Below are 22,270 nucleotides of genomic sequence, written 5' to 3'. Positions count from 1 at the left end.
ATTTAGATGCCTCATATTTCTGTCGCTTTCTGCCAGGAGCTAATGTCCTGCTGGCTGACAGCTGGTTTCCTCCGGCCTCTGCTTTTCATGAGAATGAGCTTCAGGAGCGCACTGATCCAACAAGCTTTTCCATTCAGTGGGTATTCTTAGTTTGTGGTCTTGGTGCTGCACACACACACATACACCCCCCCCCCCCCCCGCCAAATTCTTGGTGCATTTTATTGTAAGTAATCCAGTGCTTTGGCCTGCAATCTATTCCATTCCTCCCACTTTTTGGGTTTTGTTTGTTTGTTTTTGTTTTTTGTGGTTTGTTTTTTTTTTCTTTGGCAGGTAACAAATACAGACTTCACACAATCCGTTGGCTGGATTTTGTCTGTTTTCAGGAGATTGGAAAACCCAGGTTAAGCTGTGTGGGTTTCCTGAACTGTTCAAGATTCCTCAGATTGTTACTGAATAGAAATGCAGCATGTATGTCTTAATTCACAGAATAGACTATCTATGAAGAGACTGATATTAATATTTCAGTTTGTGAATGATTTCTGAAATACTTGTGTTGGTTGTTTTTAAATAGAGCTGAAGCCATCCACAGGGAGCTGAGCAGTTCAGGAATTCTGTGTCCAAAGGATGTTACGAGGCGTGCTTAGATGTAGAAGTGCTTTCTCCAATTTAGAGCTGTAGCTATTTCTATGAGATTTAAACTAGAAGAGCTTCATCATGCTTTGTCTCCGAGTGCTAGACCTCGCTCTGTAGAAACCTGGGTGCTGCTTGGGCTGATGGATCTCAAGGGGGTCCTGACCCCCTGGCTGGGCTGCGGGGGGTGCCCATCAGCAGTGGGAGCCCTAGACTCTGAAGTGTGGTACTGATGCATACACTGGCAACTTGATTTTTTTTTTTTTTTTTTACTATAAAAGAATTTGTATTACAGCTAACAGTTTTAAAGGATTTTTGTTTTTAAATTATGCAGAATTAAGTTGTAATAAACCTTTCCTCATCTCTCTGGCTCTCGTATTAACTCACCCTGCTGTTTGTAACGCACCTGTTCTAAACGTAGTTCTTTCCTGTGGAAAGCCAGACCCCGTTTCTTAAATGCAATAAACGATTTTTCGGTGAACGCCGGAGCCTCTGCGCTTCCTTGGGACGCTGCGGGGCGGGGCCGCGCGGGGGCGCTGTGTGCCGGCCCGGGGTGGCGGCGGGGGCTCCGGCTTGTGGCGGCTGGTCGGCGCTTCCGGTTCCGGGTCGGCGCTTCCGGTTCCGGGTCGGCGCCGCTGCCATGTCAGACTCGGAGAGCGAGGAGGAGGCGGATGGCGGCCGCGCTGAGCCCTTCTCGCTGGCCGGGTTCCTCTTCGGCAACATCAATGAGGCGGGGCAGCTGGAGGGGGACAGCGTCCTCGACAAGGTAGGGCTGTATCGGTCCGGGGAGACGCCGCTTCGGTCCGGCCAGGACCGGCCGGCCGCACGGGCTGAGAGACGGGAGAGGAGCCCGAGGTCCTAGCGGTGCGGCTCTGGGGCGGGCGAGGGAGGAGGTTTCGGTGGGCCAGGGTTTGGGGCAGGCCCAGGGAAGTGTCGGTGGGGCAGGCTTCAGGATGGGACCGAGCAGGCGGTCGGGGGGCTCCCTGGCCGAGCCGGCAGAGCTCCCCAGCTGGGACGTGGCTCTGGTCTCTCCAGGAATCCAAGAAGCACCTGGCTGGGTTGGGTGTGCTGGGACTGGGCAACCTGATCACTGAGATCACAGCCAGCGAGGAGGACAGCCCGGAGGCCGATGGAGCACACCTGGACGAGGAAGGTTAGGCACTGGGGTACCTGCAGTTAAATAATAGAGGGGGTGCAGGGTCAGAGCTCTTACTGGAGAAGAAATGCACTCAGGTCATTTGGAGCTGCAAGGAATATCATGATGTTATCTGGTCAGAGGTCCTCTGGCAAAGGCCTTGCCGCTGCCTTGCCAGAGTGAATCCCATGTTATCTTCTGGTCACTTTTGCATTTTCTTACTTTAATTTTTATAACTTTTTTTTTTTTTTACTTGTCTCTCCTCCCTCATAAAGAAGTTTATTCAGTGTTTTTCTCTGTGTTAAACAAACCTGTTTAGTGCACAGTATTATTATGTCTGTTTTTATTTCTGAGCTTGTTGAACAGTTTCACTGAGTGAGTGAAAGGTGTTCCTTGCGCTAAAGTTGGTTATTTACCTATCTTTAGGGAACATTTAGAGCTCTTGGAGCTTTTGGTTGGAATGAGGGGAAAATACATTGATGGGAGACCTTAATCAGATGTTTTTGTTCCTCTAAGAGAAAGGAAGCATAGAAAAGGATTCATACTTACATAGTGAAGTCTGAAGTTAGTAATATATATTATGATAAAGTTTTTGTGACTATATTTCTTTTCTTCCTAGGCTGGGTTAAGAGCACGGAAGATGCTGTTGATTATTCAGATATTAATGAAGTGGCAGAAGATGAGAGTCGTAGGTATAAGCAGGCAATGGGCAGCCTGCAGCCAGTTCGAAGACCAGGTAATCAGTGTTACAGTTGTAGCTGTAGAAGGTATTTTGCGGCAATGGGCCTGGCCAGTGTCTTCTATGGATGACATTGTGCCTTTTTACTTCTTGCTTCAAGAACACAATATAAGCTTTTGTGAAACTATGTTCAGTGGATGAAGCCACTGCTTGATATCCTCCTTTTTTAAGGAATTAGTTCCTCGTTAGAGTTAAACTATACTCAGAAGAGAAACCAGGATCCTCCTTTTGCTCTGGGATCCCCTGCAGAGAATAACCAATACCTGCTCATGTTTCTTTAACCTGTGTTCTTAGGAAGAGGGTTATGCTGGAGGCCAGGTGCTTCTTGGAGATACTCAGAGATAAGGTCCTGATCCCTTAGAGAGTCAATTCAATCTTAATATCTGTTTCTTGTTTTAGCCTTGAATTCTTTTTCTGAAATGACTTTCTGCAGAAGGCACTTTGGTTCTTTTGTCAGTCCCAGGGATCTCTGGCCTAGAACAGATTTTCAAAAACATGCAGCTTTTCCCTTTCAGTAGCTGCTAGTGCAAATGCTAAATCTTTGCATATTCCTCAAAGCTGACTTACATTTAACCTTTCTGTTGACATAGTGTGGTTAGTGGGATGTAAAGGTGATTTGGATTTTTTATCCACATTTTTCTTACTTCTTTAGCACCTTTATTGGCTCTGCAAAGCCTGAATAAGGGGAGGTGATAGCAGAATGTATGTGTATATATATACACACATAAAGTGCTTCAGTCATCTTTCTGTCAGTTTGCCTTTTTCCCACCTTCCCACTCTTTCTTAAATTTCAGTTTTGCAAATGAGTTTGTGCAGGAAGCTGAACTTGTAAGAGTTTTGCATCTAGTTACAAAATGAGAATGGGCTTCTCATCAGGTTGGGACAGTTGTGAGATAGCATAAATGGGAAAGGTGCCTGGTTCCCTTTTATTGTCTGCTTAATATGCAGTCTTGTCTCCTGACTGATTAGATGAAGACGAGGATGATTACGATGCTGACTGTGAAGATATTGATTCCAAGTTGATGCCGCCGCCACCACCACCTCCAGTACCTGGAAAGAAAGATGATGAAAAGGATGCAGCTGCCACTGGTGAGTGAAGACTTTCTTCTTCTCTCTGGCAATATGACTGTCTGAAGGAAGCAAACACTGCTGCGTAGCAGTTCGTTCTGCAGCAAGCACCACGTGTCGTCAAAATTCGGTCTGCAGACTGCATCTAAAGGTGGGTCTTTGTCCTGATGTGCAATCTTATAGGATTGTCTGAAATGTAGGGTGAAATACTATATTTCCAGTGATTGTTAAAATACTGATATTGACAATGAAACTGCTTTTTTATCTCATCCTCTCAGTTGTGGCTGGGAAATTCACCTGGAACGCTTAGGATAAAATGAAAGGTTAAACCAGAATGGTATTCATAACACCTGCAGAGGCTTAACTTTTGCATAACTTGGTATAAACAGTAGATGTGGCATTATGGGGTTGTACTAGGGGACAGGGAGGAAACCTGTTTGTTTATAAGGTGCTTGTTCTATTGTAGTATCTGAAGATGGAGACGGTATCATTTTGCCCTCCATCATTGCTCCTTCCTCTGCTGCCTCCGACAAGGTGGATTTCAGCAGCAGCTCTGATTCTGAGTCAGAGATGGGACCTCAAGAAGCCAGGCAGGCAGAATCCAAGGAAGGCAAACTCACACTTCCTCTTGCAGGAATCATGCAGCGAGATGCTACCAAACAGTTGCCAAGTGTTACAGAGCTCTTCCCGGAATTTCGACCAGGCAAGGTATTGTAAGAGATATGTGGAAGTGACAGAAACTGTATCATGTAAGCCCTTTAAATATGAATCGTGTAGTACTAAAGGTATGTAGTAAGTAATCACATAGATGTTCTTGCTCACCTCAATATTTTCTTTAGTTTCTATGTGCTGTGGTTCCCATACTGCTTAACATGTAATGCTTTTCCTGCCATTTGCAGGAGCCTCTTAAAAGGTATCATACAAATCAGGGTGTGAAATAACGTTTTGCTGTTCTGTAAGACCATAGTACAGGCCTGTTGATTTGTGAAAATTGTTTTCCTGAGGTAGTAGAGAATACTTTTGCCAGAAAATATTAAAAATATAATGCAAATCTGTCTGCTTTCTGGCTTTTCTGGCAGATGTTTGCTCCTCCTTTCGTGCTGTCCTGAATGTGGTGTGCTCTTCCTGAAACAGTGTGTGATCTTTATCATTTACTTAATCCTCCTTCAAAACTGCTCTGAGTGTGGATCAGAAGTTAGCTCAATAACAAGTTGGTTGAAAGAATGATCATTTTTGCACAAAGTGAATTCATTACAATACTTTCCTAAATGCTCCCAAATAGCAAATGTAGTCGATGTATTTGAGTAATTATTTTGGAAGTCTTAAAGCTGTCAAGAGGAGAGGAAATGTGGGAGGGGGAGGAGAATACAGATGAGCTTATAGTTGCCAAACAGATGGTTGTGAGCCAGGATAGCCTGGTTTTATGTGTGCTTTCATCACAGGCTTTGTGTAAGGTGCTGAGCAATTTCATAATTTAATGTTTTAAGGATTTAGCTAACCTCTGTCTATTAGAAATCTAGGTGAGGCTCTAGCACAGAAGTTAGCCTTCGGGATGTTCTCTTGGCTTTTGCAAATTTGTTGTTTCCTGTGTTACTGTATTTTCTGCCAGTTGTTGTATTCATTTCTTTGGTGATCAACATGTAATGTCAGGGACTGTTTCAGTGTTGAACATGACCGGTGGGTGCATAAATCAGTGCAAGCTGTTAATGCTGAGCATTTTTCATAATTAATTAATGAGACCTAGAGCTGGCAAAGCCTGAAATCCTGTAGATTCGGCTATGAGGAATGGTTGATGTCTGAGAATGTGCGTGTTAATGTAGCACTGTTTTTCTTGATGAAACCGATTAAAATAACATGTGGAGAAGCAGACTTTGTGTTTCATTAAGCTGTTAGCAGTTTAACTATGTCTGATACCTTTGCCCTTAGTGAAAGTTCATTGAAACTGGCCAAAGGGTTAGGAAGTTATCTGGGGGAGTTTTGGGAAGAAGGATAACATGGATGTGGGCAGAGATGGACAGAGTGGTCATACAAACATTATTTCCTTTGGAGATCAGTGTAGCGAATTAACAAGGAACATTAATCATTCCTCAATTAAATAGAACATTTACAAGTCTTTGGTTTGAACTCCTGTCCTGTCAGTTAATTTCAGAATAACTCTTTCCCTCTTTACAAGAATGCTCTGAAGAAAGAATTATCAGTGCTTAAAAACCAGCATTCATAATCAAAGAAAAAACAGAAGAGAAAGTTTTTCATTGTCATTAGTGCAGGTTTTGGAGGTATGCAGTATGCATATAGGGGAACTGCATTATGATGGAAATATTGAGAGTATTATTTCTGGAACGTGATATTTGTTTTTATCTGGTTGCTTAGGAAATCTCTGCTTTATATAACTGTCTTCTGGCTTTGCCTCTTTTGCTAATAATTTTATCAACTCTTCTTCAATCTCCATGAGTCTTTTGGAAGGTTGTGGATTCTTCAAAATGAAAATAACTTTTTCCAGGTGGTCTCTTACCACATGCCCAATACGCAAAAGCAATCTTTCTTAGTGTCCAAAATCAAGTATAAATCCTTTTGAAAAGGAAGGATCCATCAAACAGGTGCATCAGAAGCTTCTTTTTCAAGTATAACCAAGAGATTGTTGATTACATCAGGGGCTGGGATTATAGTACAGGCCAAGCTTCTAAATTTCAGAATGCTTTCTTTCATTACTGCTTTTCTGGCGAGGGAAGGACAGACAAGCATTCCACAGTGTTTTTTTTTTTCTCTGACCTTCTTGTTTTTTCCTATTCTAGGTTCTGCGTTTCCTGCGTCTCTTTGGTCCGGGAAAGAATGTTCCATCGGTTTGGCGTAGTGCCCGAAGGAAACGCAAGAAGAAACATCGGGAGTTGGCACAAGAAGTGCAGATACAGGAGGGTGAAGTTGTAGTTGAGAGTGGAGTGGAAGGAAAATCTCCTTGGGAATATGAGTTTGCTGCTCCTCCCCCTCCTGAGCAGTGCCTTTCAGATGATGAGGTGGGATATCTGAGACTTAGAGAGGGTCGCCAGCTAGCACTAGGGGTAGTAGTGGATTGGACAGCAACTCTCAGAGTAAAGAGCTTTTCCTCCAAAATAAAACTGGAGGACAGGGTTGGCTTGTATTCCAGCTGTGCAGGAGCTCTTCTCCAGATACTAGTCAGTGACATCAGGTGATTGCTTCTTACTGAGAAGGCTGCATCCATGGTATAGGATCAATAGGAGAGCTTATCCTCTTTGTATGAAGAAGAAATCTCTGTGTTCTTGGAAGTCTAATTGCAGAACATTCTTAAGGCAGCTAGTAAGTATGGAAATGCACTTCTTAGAAATACTTTTCTCCTCCGAGCATAAGCTGGGAAACTTGGAAGGAAGAAACCTCTTACTGACATTTAGATAGACCATCAGTGTAACCATTTCCTCCTTTGCTGTGCTTCAGATTACCATGATGGCACCCGTGGAATCGAAATTTTCCCAGTCAACTGGTGATATAGACAAAGTGACAGATACAAAGCCTAAAGTGGCAGAATGGCGCTATGGCCCAGCACAGCTCTGGTATGATATGCTGGGGATCCCTGAAGATGGCAGTGGATTTGATTATGGTTTCAAGCTGAAGGAGAAGAAGGAAGAGCAGGAGGTTAAAGGACACACAGATGAAAGGGTGAGAGGGGAACTGTGGGGGAAGGTGTGGAGATGTGTGTGGCACGGGGGATTGCTGCACAGTGAGAGCTTGGTGATGGGCTGGTAGATGGTTGTGCAACATGCCAAATGAGATGCTTAATTTTCCTCGTTTAGTTTGAAACTATGAAGTCAATGCTGGTCTTCAGGCAACTGTTCTTTCCTTCTAGGATGCAGGGTTGATGGATGAGAAGGATGATCTGCTAGCTGATGAGCACTTCCTTATGGTGACACAGCTCCAATGGGAGGATGATGTTATCTGGAATGGAGAAGACGTCAAGCACAAAGGGACTAAGACACAGCGGGCAAGTTTGGCAGGCTGGCTGCCATCCAGCATGACTAGAAATGCCACTGCATACAATGCCCAACAAGGTAATCAATTGTCTGATATGAATTGTACTTGCTGTAGTTGAGCTGACTCATTGCATGATTTTGTCTCAATACAGAACATAATTCTTCCTCTCAGGGAATGTTTTTTGGCAAAATCACAGCTTTTGCTTAGAATTCTGAGACTTTCTTTCCAAAACAGCGTAGGTCCCTTCTGTTAAAGAACATACCAACTCTGGCTTTCTTCTCTCCATGTGGAATACCAGATGCTAGATCCAAGTACATTAGTATCACACAATGCTGCACTTAGGATGTCTGCTGTTTATAGGGTAATGGAGTTTTCTTCATACTTTTACAGAATTCTTCCAATTAAAAAAAAAAAAGTTCTGAAATTTCTCCTGAACTAACAATGGTTTTCTGTTTATTCTAGACAGAATGTAGCAATTCTTAAAAGTCTCAGACTTCTCTTCAACACAGATGCATTTTAAATTTAAATTGCTTGTGTAGAATGAACTTTTATTATCTGTTTGTTATATCTCATCCTGCTTCTACAAGGAAAGACTAATGGAAATGTCAGGGCTTTATGGGGTACTAGTGTGACATAAGTGACATGTGAGCATAGGTGAGTTAGTCTGCCCTGGGAGAAGCTGTGTCCACAGAATAATTCCTTGAGGTCTCCTTGGCCATCCTTTTTTCTATGACAGTTTGACATGAGACAGGAAGCTGCTGGAGGCCAGACCAACTGTTCTGTCCATGGCAACTGTCTGCTCAAAGCCTCTCGCTTTTATAGGGACCATGTAGAAATGCACCCTATGTGTTGTCATGCAGCATATGCAAAGCAAGCCAAACATGATTTTAAAGAGGCTGCAGACTTCACCAGTAAGCTATGGCTGAACGTGTTTTTGTAAGTCTTACCTGTACTAATGACACATGACACTGTGATATGAGCAGTAGGTGCATCCTGATTCAGGCTGGAAAGCACTCTCCATGCAACCCCCAAGTTCTGACTTAAGACAGTGCAATGCCCCCCACCCTCCCACTCAAGCTAATCTTACTTTTGTTTTCCTTTTCTCTAGGTTTGAACCGCAGTGGCTCTTTGCTCAATCCACCAATTCCACTAGCACAGAAACCAAATGTAGCAGGAGTCCTAGGTATAGCAAAGGGCAAAGAAAAGCAGGCCCCTGAACAGCAAGGTAATGAGGATGTCAATCTTTGGCCTATGAATAGGTGCATGTGACACATGCTTCTCTATAGACTTCTGTTCTATATAATAGCGGGTTCCTTTTTTGGCAGCCAGGTGTAGATAAAAGGGGTACTTGTTTGCTCTAAAACCTGTTAGAAGCCCTATTTCATTCTTGGAGGTTCTCTGCATTCCAATGGAGCAAAATCTCTAAACCTTGGTAAAGCTGAGAATTGGGGCTCTGATTCCTCTTTGCTTCCAAGTTGAATTTTCATTTGCCTTTTAGAGGTCCTGCCTCAGAAGGCCCTGAAGGATGGGGAGGGTTGAGGGAATAAGATGTGGGTATGAGCTCTGAAATGGTTTTCTGCCAAGGTAGTGTATAAAACTCTTAAGGATTCTACCTTATGGTTGCTGCAGTTTCCCTGGATGAAGACAAGCCCTGGTACTCTATTTTCCCGATTGATAATGAAGAGTTAGTATATGGTCGTTGGGAAGACAATATCATCTGGGATGATCAAGCAATGGAGACCTACTTGGATCCCCCTGTCTTAACACTTGATCCAAATGATGAAAACATAATTCTAGGTATGTTCATGGCATCCAGAAATTTGACTCAAACGGGAAAAGACAAGTGGAAATGGAAGCAAGGATTTATAGTCACACTGTAATGGAAAGAAATGGACTGGGGCAATACTTAGGGCCTTACTTTGTTCTGGCTTTTGAAGATAATTTGTGAGTAATGAAAGGCCTAAGCAGAAGGCGGCGACACTAATAACTTTAGTGGTGTGGTATATACTTTCAGCTCCCAAGTTAAAAGCAGTAACAGGAGAGTAAAAATTAATGCCCTGAAACTTAAATTTAACATAATGCATCTTACTCTTGGTGTGTTTTAGACGCAACTGTCTTAATTTTATTTGCATGCATGTTGGTTTGAAGTGGGAAGGTAGAGAAGTAAACCACAAACTAGCCCATGCCATTCTCCACATGGCTTGTATTCAAAGCCTGAAGAAGCAGATTCCTTAACCCTCTTTCAGGCTATGGTAATGGCACATGGGAGCAATGGCTTTGCATAATACCTGTCAGCATTTTTGTTGTTGCTACATACTTGGTATTCCTGGAGTTTGATTTGAATGTACTCCCTGCTTATAATGCTACAAGCTGGAGAGATGTTTGTCTTATTTGGACCACTAAATCACTACTCTCTCTTAGATCTGTGTGTTGGTAATCTTCAAGCAGCCTTGTGTAATTTAAGGATAGGTGTATCTTGCTACATTTTTATATGGCTTGGCTTGCATTTCCTTCCGCAGGAAAATGGGTCAGTTCTAAGAACTTACATGTATTGATCGGTTTTGGTATTAGCCAGCAACCTTGAAAATCACTCTTAATTTGAACTTGGTTAAAGACAAGACAAACGGACTCGCAGTATTTTCTTTCCAAGTCTGAAATGCACCACAAAATTGCAGATGTTTGTATAAATAGTGACAAAGGTGAACCCATTCTTATTTTATATAGAGTGACATGAGATCTGTGCATGATGTTGATTTAGCGTTCACCAAGCTCATGTCACTAGGCCCTGCTTCTCATGTGACAATAGTACTTGGAGAATCCATGCTTCACAAATTGCTAACTTTTAAAATTCATACTACTTTCCTGGAATTTTTCAGGAATACCTTTTGGGTTCAGGTCCATATTATCTTTGGATTCAGACTCACTTTCATGTTGTATGTGTGTGGGGAAGAAAAGGATTATTGCTATTTGTAGCTAGGAAACAGTATTGGCACTCCTGTTGCCTGGACTCTCAACTCTAGAACAGCTTTGGCAGAACAGATACTATTTCTTGTACTTATATCAGTTAGATTATTAGTAAGTTTTGTGTGGAGCAGTGGATACCCCAAGCAACCCCTACAATCACCCTCCTTCCTCTCAAACCTACTCACCGCTGAAGAAGGCAAGGTGGATATTTAAGCATGGAGCTTTTCTGTGTTTGAGCTTGTTTCATGTTAACCTGTATGGAGGAAAAGGGGGAGGAGTGTAGAAGGAGGACAGTCACTCCAGAAATTGAACAAAAAGGCTAAGATGTCTGGACCAAGCTGCAGCTCAGTAGGAGGTTGCGCTGCTGAAAAGAGAACCCTAGGACAAGTGCCCTACAGTGTGATTGCTTGTGTTTTTAGAAATTCCTGATGAAAAGGAAGAAATGACTTTGAACTCTCCATCCAAGGAGAACAAGAAAGAATCTTCTCTAAAGAAGAGTCGAATCCTGTTGGGAAAAACAGGTGTCATCAAGGAAGAACCACAGCAGGTCAGCATAAGCTTGAGCACCTTGCAGGTTGGGAATCATGTGGAAGGAGTGATTTTTTTTTTTTTTTTTTTTAACACCCCTCTCTCTGTTTAAAATTTAATTAGAACATGTCTCAGCCAGAGGTGAAGGATCCCTGGAACCTCTCCAATGATGAGTTTTACTATCCCAAACAGCAGGGACTTCGAGGAACCTTTGGAGGCAACATTATTCAGGTAGTCACAGTAGTGTTGGCTATAGAGTGAGAGAGTGAGTGTCTTGGTAGGAGGTTTCTAGCTAAGAATATGATTTAGGATTTGTAGAAAAACAGACTTTAGATTACAGTAGGTAAGTTAAGAGATCATGAGCAAGATTTTTAATTTTGTTTAGTTAAAATGATTAGGAAGAAGTTTGAACTAACTTTTCTTGATTGCCCCATCAAACTGAGGTTTAGATGCTAGGTATTGCTGTATCATACTTGCCCTTGCCATGCTTTTACTTGGTGTCTCTTTCTGTAGTACTTTCTGAAGCAGTAGTGGGAGGGGAGAAAGTGGTGCAGATGGTTAAGAGGTGAGGCTGTACTTCTGCTACTAGTATGTATTTTAATCTGGATATTATGAAAATAATTTAGGTAGGGATGAATTTGAACTTCTCACTAGCCCCAGGTGAAGAGATGATTTTTTTTTTTCCTCCTTTATTGTGGTATTCAGTGACCTCTTCTAAAACCTCATCTGATTCTACCCTCTTCTGTAATGGGAAAAATGTATGTAATTCCAAATGCACTTCTTTCCCACTGATAGAGATGATAGCTTTTCATGCTCCTAGTTAATAAAAAAAATCCTCTCATTGGGTACCATTTGAAATAGTAAAATTAAAATCATCTCTGTACAGAAAGGAAAGATCCATATATGGACCCAAGCACTTTCTGTCAAAAGGCAACAGGTATGATAACAAGTGAATTTCAGTGCACTAGTATGACTGCTAGCAGACCTAAAAATATTACTAGGTTCTGTTACGTAAGGGTTAGCAGGATAGGAGGATGATCTTGGTTTTGAGATGATACGTGTCATTCTTAACACACATTTTGTTCCTGTGTCAGCACTCTATCCCAGCAGTGGAACTTCGCCAGCCATTCTTTCCCACCCATATGGGTCCTATGAAGCTCCGACAATTTCATCGGCCTCCTCTGAAGAAATACTCTTTTGGTGCCTTGTCCCAACCAGGGCCCCACGCTGTGCAACCTCTGCTGAAGCACATAAAAAAGAAAGCCAAAGTACAGTTATTTTTCTCTGTATATGATGTCTGCTGTGCCTTCATTTGCACAGCAGATCCGTTTGATGCGCTGTTCTCCTAACACTGTTTTTTCACTTGGCACAGATGAGAGAGCAGGAGCGTCAGGCTTCTGGTGGGGGTGAAATGTTCTTCATGCGCACGCCACAGGACCTAACTGGCAAGGATGGAGATCTCATCCTTGCTGAATACAGTGAGGAAAATGCCCCTTTAATGATGCAGGTTGGCATGGCAACAAAGATTAAAAATTACTACAAAAGGGTGCGTATACAGGTTTTGCTGTTGGACAGTGATTTTCTTCTGGCTCTCACTGAGTGCTAACTGCATCTTCATTGCACGCTGCAGAAACCTGGCAAAGATCCGGGAGCTCCAGACTGTAAATATGGAGAGACTGTTTATTGTCACACTTCTCCGTTCCTGGGTTCTCTGCATCCAGGCCAGTTACTGCAGGTGAGAAAAGCAAGCATAAGATGACAGAAAAGTTGAATGTGGAATAATAGGCAGAATGTTTCATGCTCTGTCTATTGAATCACAAATAATGCTCAACTTCCAAAAAAACAGGTTCAGTTCAATTTCCATTTTTAGCCTCTTTGTTTACTGATAATAATTCAGTTCTTGGCTTTAAAAAAAAAAAAAAATCTTTTCTGTGTTTTTTAAAATTGTTGTAGTAATGATAGGAATTGCAGGAAGTGAATCTTTGCTGCTTTGGTTTGTAATGGCATTAGAAATACTGTTAGAGAGGACTGAGCGGAAGGCCAAAGCTGTTTGAATGTTGGGGAGCTCAGTAAATAGATGTTGGAGGGGATAGAAAACATGGATTTATCATGGTCCAGCAAGTGTGAGCAAAACCTTATATGTACTTCTGAGAATTGGACTGTTAATTGTCTGCTGGATGTCAGTTAGTAGTCAGGTGTGTAGACTTATGCTTTTAGGAGCCTTTCTCTGTTGTTGAAATACATACAGTGAGATGGGGAGAGGAATTAAGAATGTTGTCAGGACCATTACCTCATTACAAAATTCATGATGAATGTAAAAATAAATCTATTTCAGTTAATGCTACCTACTCTTGATGCAGCAATAATTCTGTCCATGCTGTACCACAGGAAAAAAATAAGGTGAAGGCTGATATTAGAGATTCTTCACAGAACTGACAATGGTAATTTTTCAAGCCTAAGAAGATTCATCATGGATAAAACAGGACTCCTGAAAAGCTTGAAATGAGGACAGGACCATCTAAATAAAACTTTACAATATGGATCAGGGTAGTGTGGGAGAGTAGCAGTGGGTAAGGCTTGTGAAAGTCCTACAGGTGGAGAAAACCCTTTATAGAAGAGGATGGTCTTTCCAGTTCCAGTCAGTCTAATGCCTCCTTGGTGCTAGTTTAAATTTTCTTAGCTTTAAATGCTGAACTCTGCTGCTCCCTGCTTTTTCTGGTTAGGTTCTTATAACCTTTTTTCCTGAGCAAAGACTTCAGTCCTTGCTTCTGTTGGCTTCTCCCATTACCAGACTGTGCATGTGTCCTGGGGTGGTTTCTGTGGTTATACTGTTTTGCGTATGTGTTCTTTCTGTCTCTTTTTAAAGTACCTCCTTAAAGGTCAGTCCAAAGAGCCCTTCAAACTCTTTCTGCATTTGTTCTAGGTTTTCTTATTCTTTTGTGCTTTATCCTTGGTTGCTTTCTGCATAAGCAAGGAGTGTTCTGACTGCACATCTACATATATTGTGATATAAATGATGGTGTACCATTGGAAAGACTGGGGTTTTGGTTTGGTTTTTTTTTAAGATCTTTTCTGTAGATTGAATTACAGAAAATTTGATTAAAACATGACTTTCAGTCTTTGATTTGTTTCTCTTATTAGGCTTTTGAAAACAACCTTTTCCGGGCCCCTATCTATTTACATAAGATGCCTGAAACGGATTTCCTGATTATCCGGACACGACAAGGCTATTATGTTCGAGAATTAGTGGATATTTTCGTAGTTGGTCAGGAGTGTCCACTTTATGAAGTACCTGGTCCCAACTCGAAACGAGCTAATACCCATATCAGAGATTTTCTGCAGGTATGTGGTAAGAGACAGTTCGGGAATCTGAGGGATCTTTGGAGAAAGCCCACAGCATAGGCACAGGCCTCCTGTGGACAGCCTTGATTTGAGAAACTCATTGCCCTGCTATGGCTCCCTCCCCTCCCCTTTTTCTTTTGGATTGTTGGTTGGGGGGGGAGGTGGTGGTGGTGTGAGGTGAGAGCACTACAAAAGTTAGATGTTAACCATACAGACCATTTTGATTGTCGTTTAACCAATGATTTATAACATGCTGCTTCTGTTTACTTGCATCCTATCTGATAAGCATATGATACAGACTTTTTATTAGTGTATTTGAAAGTGTGGGAAGCTGATGTAATCAGAATGAACTTTGAAGTGGTTATGCTGTATGAAATGACAGTTCTATGGGTTTTGCTAAGAAGCAATTAATGGGTCTTATCACAGTCCTATTTATATAGTACAGAATTAGAGTTGTGTCATAGGTCTGTGCTGATTTCCTAGATCTTGAGGCAGTTAAGCTTTGTGACTGTCAGATTTTGGAGAAAATTGCTAGTAATTTACTGTCTAATTAAAAATTTTGACTCAAGAGTTATTTGCAGAGCAGGAACATCCCTGCTGTTCCCAAAGTTCAAGTTTCTGTGCCAAAGCATGAACATTTCTAATGAGATAATACAAAATTTCAAGACAAGTATTTTTTCCACATCTCGTTCTCAGAAATAGCTGAACCTGAAGCAGACATGTTGCTTGGAAAACTTTATTAGGTAAATTTATAAGAAACAATAGATTTTAAGTAGGAAGTCTGAAGTAGTCAGTAGAAACAGCATTATCTATGCTGTCTTTGCAAGTTTGTTGTGTTCTTTCTTCAGACATCACAAATGAGTCTTGTTTTGTAGGTTTTTATTTATCGCCTCTTCTGGAAAAGCAGAGACCGTCCTCGGAGAATTCGCATGGAGGATATCAAGAAGGCCTTTCCCTCACACTCGGAGAGTAGCATCCGAAAGCGGCTAAAGCTTTGTGCTGATTTCAAACGCACAGGTATTTAAAGATTTTATGTGGTAGTTAGCAATTCCTTGCTGCTCTTGGAGTTCCAAACAGAGCAGGAGGAGGCAACATCTCCTCCTGATAAACCGTTTTTGAAAACATCTGTTTGAAGAACTGAAATGTAATCTGATAGGTTTTTTCTTCCAATTTTTATAAATGTGCGCTTTCTTTTGGCACAGATGTGCTTGATGGTGAGAAATGACTACAGTTTGGACATTTTTTTTTTTTATAACACTTTGGGCAATGATTTACTCATAAAGTAACACCAACACATACACATTCCCTTCCCTCTGTGTATGGCTGTGTTGTGTTTTGCAAGCAAATACATGCCGGCAGAACCTTGTCCCATCTTCATGAGTCTATTGGTGCTCTGAGAGCCTCTGTTCTGATTTTTGTATAAGCATAATGATAAACAGGTGGTCATACAAAGGTTTTTAGGCTAGCCACAGGGAGAAGTAGTTCGTGGTGAGGAAGTGAAAGGTGGATTAAATGCTTTTGTAATGTCGTTTATACATTGAATGAGCATGAATGTATGAGAGTTTGCTCATGTAACAGGTGCTGAGTTAGGGGGCATTGATTTAGACAAATGCAGAACAAAACCTGTCACTTTTAGTAGTCTAAGTGTCGCGGATTTGTCATACTTGCTCCTTTTGCCAGCATTGCAGCAAAGTACCAAGTCTTGAAATACGATTAGGTTATGATGGCATCCAGCGTTTGTGGGAAACTACTCTGTATTTGATCTGTGCGTTTTTCAGGGATGGACTCAAATTGGTGGGTTTTAAAGCCAGATTTCAGATTGCCGACAGAGGAAGAGATCAGAGCAATGGTATCCCCAGAACAGTGCTGTGCTTATTACAGCATGATTGCGGCTGAGCAGCGACTGAAGGTAAGCTCTTCTTGTAGGCTATAAAGCAAGTTACTGACAGGTAGGTCTGTGAGGGGTGAGGCTAGGTAACACCTTCTGCCTAAAGCTGATTTCGCTATAAAGTAGGCAATTTAGGCCTCTGACCACTGTGCAACTTGCTTTGTGCTGCATGAAAAGGGAGTTAAGTTCTTAGACACGTTCTTAAGTTCTTAAGACACGTTACATTCTTAGGACCTATTATTTGAGTTAGCTATGCTCAAAGGTAGCAAAGGGAAGGTACGAGAAAGGGCTTATGTTTCTACCTGGAGCTCTACAGCAGAATGTAACTAGTATGTGGCTGTGAGAGAGACTGGTTATTTTTTTGAAGTAGAGTGCAGTATTTAGTTATGGAATTTGTCAAAATATTGGGCAGTTCGACATCTGTAATACTGTGGGTCACAGTGAAGCTTGCAAACAACCGTCTGCGGAAGTGTGCTTGTTCAGCATGACAAGTCTCCACAGGAGATTGATAATATGCTTCTAGTTCTCTCTTCAATAACCTTTTTAAGACTTCGGGTTCACATTTTTTCCTAATATTTCTCCACAGGATGCAGGTTATGGGGAGAAATCCTTCTTTGCACCAGAAGAGGAGAATGAAGAGGATTTCCAAATGAAGATTGATGATGAGGTACTGCCAGAGCGATGCATGAGCATGCATGCCAGTATATAAATCTGCATGGCAGGAGAGAAATGAGGTCTTAAAGTATAAAGGACATATTTAAAGTAGGATTCAGTAGGTCAAACGTTCTTGCAACTTTCCTGGGAACTCTGCTGCCAAGCTTATACCTGTGTTTGGTGTTCCTTCTTGCCAGGTCATTTCAGGACTAGGCTTTTTGCCTTAAGTGCCTTTTGTGAGTTATCTCCCACTTTGGTTCTTCATAGAAGTTTTATCAGGGCAGCTGAAGGATCAAAAAGTGGAATAAACCTCCATTATGTTAATTGAAAAGTTCTCAGTATGATTGGAAGAATCCAAAATAAAAAGCTTGGAATTCTTCTCGATGGTAGCAGGATTGTGAGGGCATGTTTGTCTTCTTGCTGGCAGGTGCGCACAGCTCCATGGAATACCACACGAGCCTTCATTGCTGCTATGAAGGGCAAGTGCCTCCTAGAAGTGACTGGTGTAGCAGATCCTACTGGTTGTGGTGAAGGATTTTCTTATGTGAAGATTCCAAACAAACCAACTCAGCAGAAGGTATAGTTCCCATAGTTGGGTTGGACAAGGAGCAATAACTGGAAAGTCATGTGGGAGAAATGGAATAAATATGGGGTATCAGGAAGAGAAAATACCAGAAGATAAGCCTAGGAAAGACTATTATGTGATGACATTAATACACTGCATCTTCTTCTGAACAGGATGATAAAGAACCTCAGCCAGTGAAAAAGACAGTGACTGGGACAGATGCTGATCTGCGCCGACTTTCTCTCAAAAATGCCAAACAGCTTCTGCGTAAATTTGGAGTGCCTGAGGAGGAGGTGAGCATGAACATGGAGCAGGTTACAGAATTCTTTTCACTAACGGATTCAGCAGCTGATGGTGGAAGAGTTGTATACGTTTCTACTCTGACCTTGTGTGTAAAGCAGTTGAAATCCACAGCAGCTGCCTCAGTTGAATGTCTCTAAAGCCATTTCTAGTCTGTCTTCCTCTTTTCAGATAAAGAAGCTGTCCCGGTGGGAAGTGATTGACGTGGTACGTACAATGTCTACAGAACAAGCTCGTTCAGGGGAAGGTCCTATGAGCAAATTTGCACGTGGGTCTCGGTTTTCTGTAGCAGAACATCAGGAGAGATACAAAGAAGAGTGTCAGCGCATCTTTGATTTACAAAATAAGTAAGTTCGTATCTAATGTTTACAGCCTTGAACCCCACCCTGTCTCCACCTTAAAAGTCAGAACTATGTATGCCTGAGGCTCACTGATATGTAGCAGTATAGATGTTGATTCAACTGGCTGGGCCCACAAAATACAGCTGAGAAAGAGGGCTTTGGCTGTTAATAGAAACTTAAGGGTTAGCCTTAGTGTCTTGCTGTCATAGACCTTTTGGAAAGGTAGAATGAGTTGCATAGTCTGCCATGTATAATGGCATGAGATGTTCCACTGTTCCACAGATCAGTAGTTCACCACCGTATTTCCTTTCTTCCTGCCTCCCTCTTCTGCCTCCTTTTTTTTTTGTTTTGTTAAGAGCAGTTTGCCATCCCTCTCTTGGGTAGCAGCTACCAATTCTGTGTCCTGTTCTTTAGAACTGCCAGAAGAATTCATGCATCCTTCCTTGTTCTGGCCCAAGACCTGAGAGTGGGGAGGGAATATAGTACTGTTGATGATTAAGAGATCAACTTATTGGAGCAGACTGGCTTGGAACGATTGATCTTTTGGACATGGGAATTACAGGAGGGACTGATAAAGGAATATATCATGCCTATGCTTGTAGTAGTGACTTGCAATATTAATTTTCAAACCTTTGTGTCATCTTTACCTTTGTATTTCTGGGAAGGTAACAGGCTGAATTTTTTTTTTTTTTTTTTTTTTTTTGAGGGGGGACTAACTGACTTTCAAGGTGCTTCCTGTTTCAGGGTTCTGGAATCCACTGAGATCCTGTCAACAGACACAGATAGCAGCTCAGCTGAAGACAGTGACTTTGAAGAGATGGGAAAGAATATTGAGAATATGTTACAGAACAAGAAAACTAGTTCTCAGCTCTCTCGGGAAAGAGAAGAGCAGGAACGAAAGGAATTGCAAAGGATGCTTCTGGGAGAAGACAGTGGCAATGACAAAGAGAGGGGCAAAAAGGACAGGAGAGACAAAAAAGGCCTGTGTAAGTAACTGCAACTGCCAGAATGTGCCCAGGAAGGGATGGAGAACTTTGTGTCAGGCTGCAGTGTGCTGATCTGACCTCTTAGAGGAGAGTGTGGATTCCTTACAGGGAGAATGTATAGACATACTTACCTGGGGCTTCTTCCTTCTGAGCAATTATTGGCTGAAAATGCATTTAAAGTGTTTTCTTTGCCCCATAGCTTTGCTTATTTTGAACTATAAACTTATTCTGGTATTTCTTTAGATATTCACTGCTGCTTGCTGCTTAAGTTTCCCTTTTTTGGGGTGGTGGTGGTGTTTTTGAGTAGTTTTCTCAAGATGTGTTCACAGATAGTTCCTGCAACCAGCTTATGGTGCTGTAATTGGATCTTGCGCATAAACACAGCTATGTGTGTGAAACAGATAGGCACAATATGTAGGCTGATAGTGTCTGTTATACTGTGTGCTGTAGCAGTGTGTTTGGGAGGTAATTGGGCAGCTGCCAGATTTGGATCTCCTGGGGATGTGTTTATTTTAAGTGCATTCCAACAGAGAACTTGACATGTCCCTAACGGGGAGGTAGAATTTTGACCTGTGAATGAACTTCCGTCTGTATGACCATGCGCATCATCACTGTTACTTGTTGCATATGTGTTAGCAAAGTTGAGCTCTGCTGCATCTCGGTCAACGTTATTGTTGCTGTTGGAAACCCAGTTTGGGAATACATCACTAATTAAATAATTACTGGAATAATTTAGTAAGTGATATGTGGAAGATTTGCTGATGATTGTTGCCTTATGAAAAGGTAGCCAGTGTATTTTGAACAAAATCTCTCAACCAAAATTATGGATGTTGCTGGCAAGATTCTGTGATCACATGAGGCAAGGCTAGCTCACTAGTTATAACACTAGTTGGAGAACTGGGTAATTGTTGACCTTCAGTTTCTGCCAGATCTCCATACTGGTGATCAAACCCACTGTAACTGCAAGTTGTCTGCAGGGCCATGTTGCAGTTGCCTTACAGGTTGCACTTAGGCACTTGTGGGTCCTTGCTGACTGTAGCTGTTCCTTCTGGCTTTATAATCATGTGGATAATTCAGTAGTTTACCTTTGTTTCAGATTGAGATATGTCATGATCAGAGAACATGAACAAGCAAGGGAAAGACTTCTATTGCTTAGATTTTCCTGAATTTGTGTCTTAGAAGTTTTTAAGCCTTAACTATCTGCTGTATTTAAATAATTATGTTTCTACAGTGTGAAAAAAAAGAAAAATAAATAAAACACTGTCTTGTAGCATCAGCTTCAGGAGCCTCAGCAAACTCTCACAAAGATGATGACACTGCCTCTGTAACCAGCCTTAATTCCTCTGCTACTGGTCGCCGCCTCAAAATCTATCGCACATTTAGAGATGAGGATGGGAAAGAATATGTGAGATGCGAGACAGTTCGAAAGCCCGCTGTTATTGATGCCTATTGCCGAATACGGACTACCAAGGATGAAGAGTTCATGTAAGTCCTATATGATTTTTTTTTTCTTTTTAACTTTGCCTGTAGATTATTTCATTCTATTGGCAGTATGAAGAAATGTAGAATTGAGTGTAGAAGCCCAGCACTGTAATAGTGTAGAGAGAGAGAGAGAGATATTGATTGTCTGTCCAATTGTATTACAAATTTTGTGCAGTGATTGACCTGGCAGAAGAGTAGCTGGTAAATCATCGACTCAGATAAAAAACTTGTGTGTTTTGTTTTCCTTGGTTTTTTTCCCCCCCCCAGACGAAAGTTTGCTCTATTTGATGAACAGCACCGTGAGGAAATGCGGAAGGAGCGGCGCAGGATCCAGGAACAATTACGGCGGTTAAAACGGAACCAAGAAAAAGAGAAACTCAAGGGCCCTCCAGAAAAGAAGCCCAAGAAAATGAAAGAGCGTCCAGACTTGAAAGTAAGCATATCTATATGTAAAGCATGCTAACAGGTATTGGAGGAGTTTTCTGTTCTAGTGATGTAGTAAAGGTCTGACTAGGGGATTTGAAGGATGCTTTGCCTTTAAGCTAGGAGCCTATGTATGAATTCTGATGGGTCATCTTATATTTTTGCAGCTAAAATGTGGAGCATGTGGTGCAATTGGCCATATGAGGACTAATAAATTCTGTCCTCTTTACTACCAAACAAATGCCCCACCTTCTAATCCTGTTGCAATGACAGAGGAGCAGGAGGAAGAGCTGGAAAAAACAGTCATTCACAATGATAATGAAGAACTCATTAAAGTAGAAGGAACAAAAATTGTCCTGGGAAAACAACTGATTGAGAGGTAAGGGAAGGAGCAGAGATATCAATGGGCAGTAAGAAAAAACAATTTAGACCTTAGTGCAGAATACTCATATGTATGTTAATCACAGGAATAAAGTGACAAGGCTTTACATAGATGATTACTACAATATTTTGATTGTGTATTTGGTATTATGGCAGATGGGACCAGAGACCAGAGTCAATACTGGGAAACAAATGGTCTTGATTCACAGGAGGGCTGGAGAAAGTATTACACTACTTTTTTTTTTTTTTTTTTTTTTACCTAGTGCTGATGAGGTTCGCAGGAAATCACTGGTCCTGAAGTTTCCTAAGCAGCAGCTTCCACCAAAGAAGAAGCGGCGAGTAGGGACAACCGTTCACTGTGATTATCTGAATGTGAGTGAAGGTGTTACTGAGCTGATTGCAACATCTCTATTTCTTTGTACCAACTGGCCAGTTTCTTTACCACTCCTGTGCATCCTCTGCATGCAACACAGATACCTGCCCAGTAAATTAATAAACTAAATTGTGTAGGATTTCTGTGGGGAAATTTTTTGCATCTTGGAATTGCCTTAGTTTTCTGTCTCCGATTTCTTTAGCGTCCTCATAAATCTATCCACCGACGGCGAACAGATCCCATGGTGACACTGTCATCCATCTTGGAGGGCATCATCAATGACATTAGGGATCTTCCTAATGTAAGTTTAAGCTATGAGACCAAAAACCTCTGTCTTAAGCAATATAGTTGAAGTAGGTTATGTGTTGTAGACACCAAAATTAGGCTAGGCTTTTCTCAGATGAGTGGTGTGACACCCCTTTCCCCCCTGCCCTGCACATAGTCGGTGTGCATTTTTTCATAAATTATCTCAGCTTAGAATCTTTTTGAG

At 41.7% G+C, this 22,270-nt stretch overlaps 1 protein-coding gene across 2 annotated transcripts in view; it reads left to right on the top strand.

The window, feature by feature from the left end:
- Positions 1-201: 201 nt before the first annotated feature.
- The window catches only part of TAF1 (TATA-box binding protein associated factor 1), a gene marked incomplete at its 3' end in the record, with an annotated part of 33,785 nt that continues 11,716 nt past the window's right edge, over positions 202-22,270 (top strand). Inside the window, exons 1-27 of one of the 2 annotated variants that reach the window (XM_082004247.1) lie at positions 202-1,396; positions 1,666-1,783; positions 2,385-2,519; positions 3,474-3,593; positions 4,039-4,280; positions 6,365-6,583; positions 7,020-7,241; positions 7,429-7,654; positions 9,183-9,350; positions 10,937-11,064; positions 11,169-11,276; positions 12,140-12,313; positions 12,418-12,591; positions 12,676-12,780; positions 14,187-14,387; positions 15,263-15,404; positions 16,166-16,296; positions 16,862-16,942; positions 17,357-17,506; positions 17,668-17,787; positions 17,966-18,141; positions 18,880-19,067; positions 20,393-20,606; positions 20,871-21,036; positions 21,194-21,405; positions 21,671-21,779; positions 21,983-22,081. In XM_082004247.1, coding sequence (XP_081860373.1) covers positions 1,271-1,396; positions 1,666-1,783; positions 2,385-2,519; positions 3,474-3,593; positions 4,039-4,280; positions 6,365-6,583; positions 7,020-7,241; positions 7,429-7,654; positions 9,183-9,350; positions 10,937-11,064; positions 11,169-11,276; positions 12,140-12,313; positions 12,418-12,591; positions 12,676-12,780; positions 14,187-14,387; positions 15,263-15,404; positions 16,166-16,296; positions 16,862-16,942; positions 17,357-17,506; positions 17,668-17,787; positions 17,966-18,141; positions 18,880-19,067; positions 20,393-20,606; positions 20,871-21,036; positions 21,194-21,405; positions 21,671-21,779; positions 21,983-22,081 — 4,254 coding nt within the window. In that variant the 5' untranslated portion in view covers positions 202-1,270. Of the gene's footprint in view, positions 1,397-1,665; positions 1,784-2,384; positions 2,520-3,473; positions 3,598-4,038; positions 4,281-6,364; positions 6,584-7,019; positions 7,242-7,428; positions 7,655-9,182; positions 9,351-10,936; positions 11,065-11,168; positions 11,277-12,139; positions 12,314-12,417; positions 12,592-12,675; positions 12,781-14,186; positions 14,388-15,262; positions 15,405-16,165; positions 16,297-16,861; positions 16,943-17,356; positions 17,507-17,667; positions 17,788-17,965; positions 18,142-18,879; positions 19,068-20,392; positions 20,607-20,870; positions 21,037-21,193; positions 21,406-21,670; positions 21,780-21,982; positions 22,082-22,270 lie in introns of both variants that reach the window. The other variant, XM_082004248.1, reaches the window with a different exon arrangement.

Source organism: Phaethon aethereus (assembly GCF_964289735.1).
Source record: "Phaethon aethereus genome assembly, chromosome: 10".
Lineage (NCBI taxonomy): Eukaryota > Metazoa > Chordata > Aves > Phaethontiformes > Phaethontidae > Phaethon > Phaethon aethereus.
Note: the sequence above shows the minus strand (reverse complement) of the source record. Positions and strands in the feature narration are given on the sequence as shown.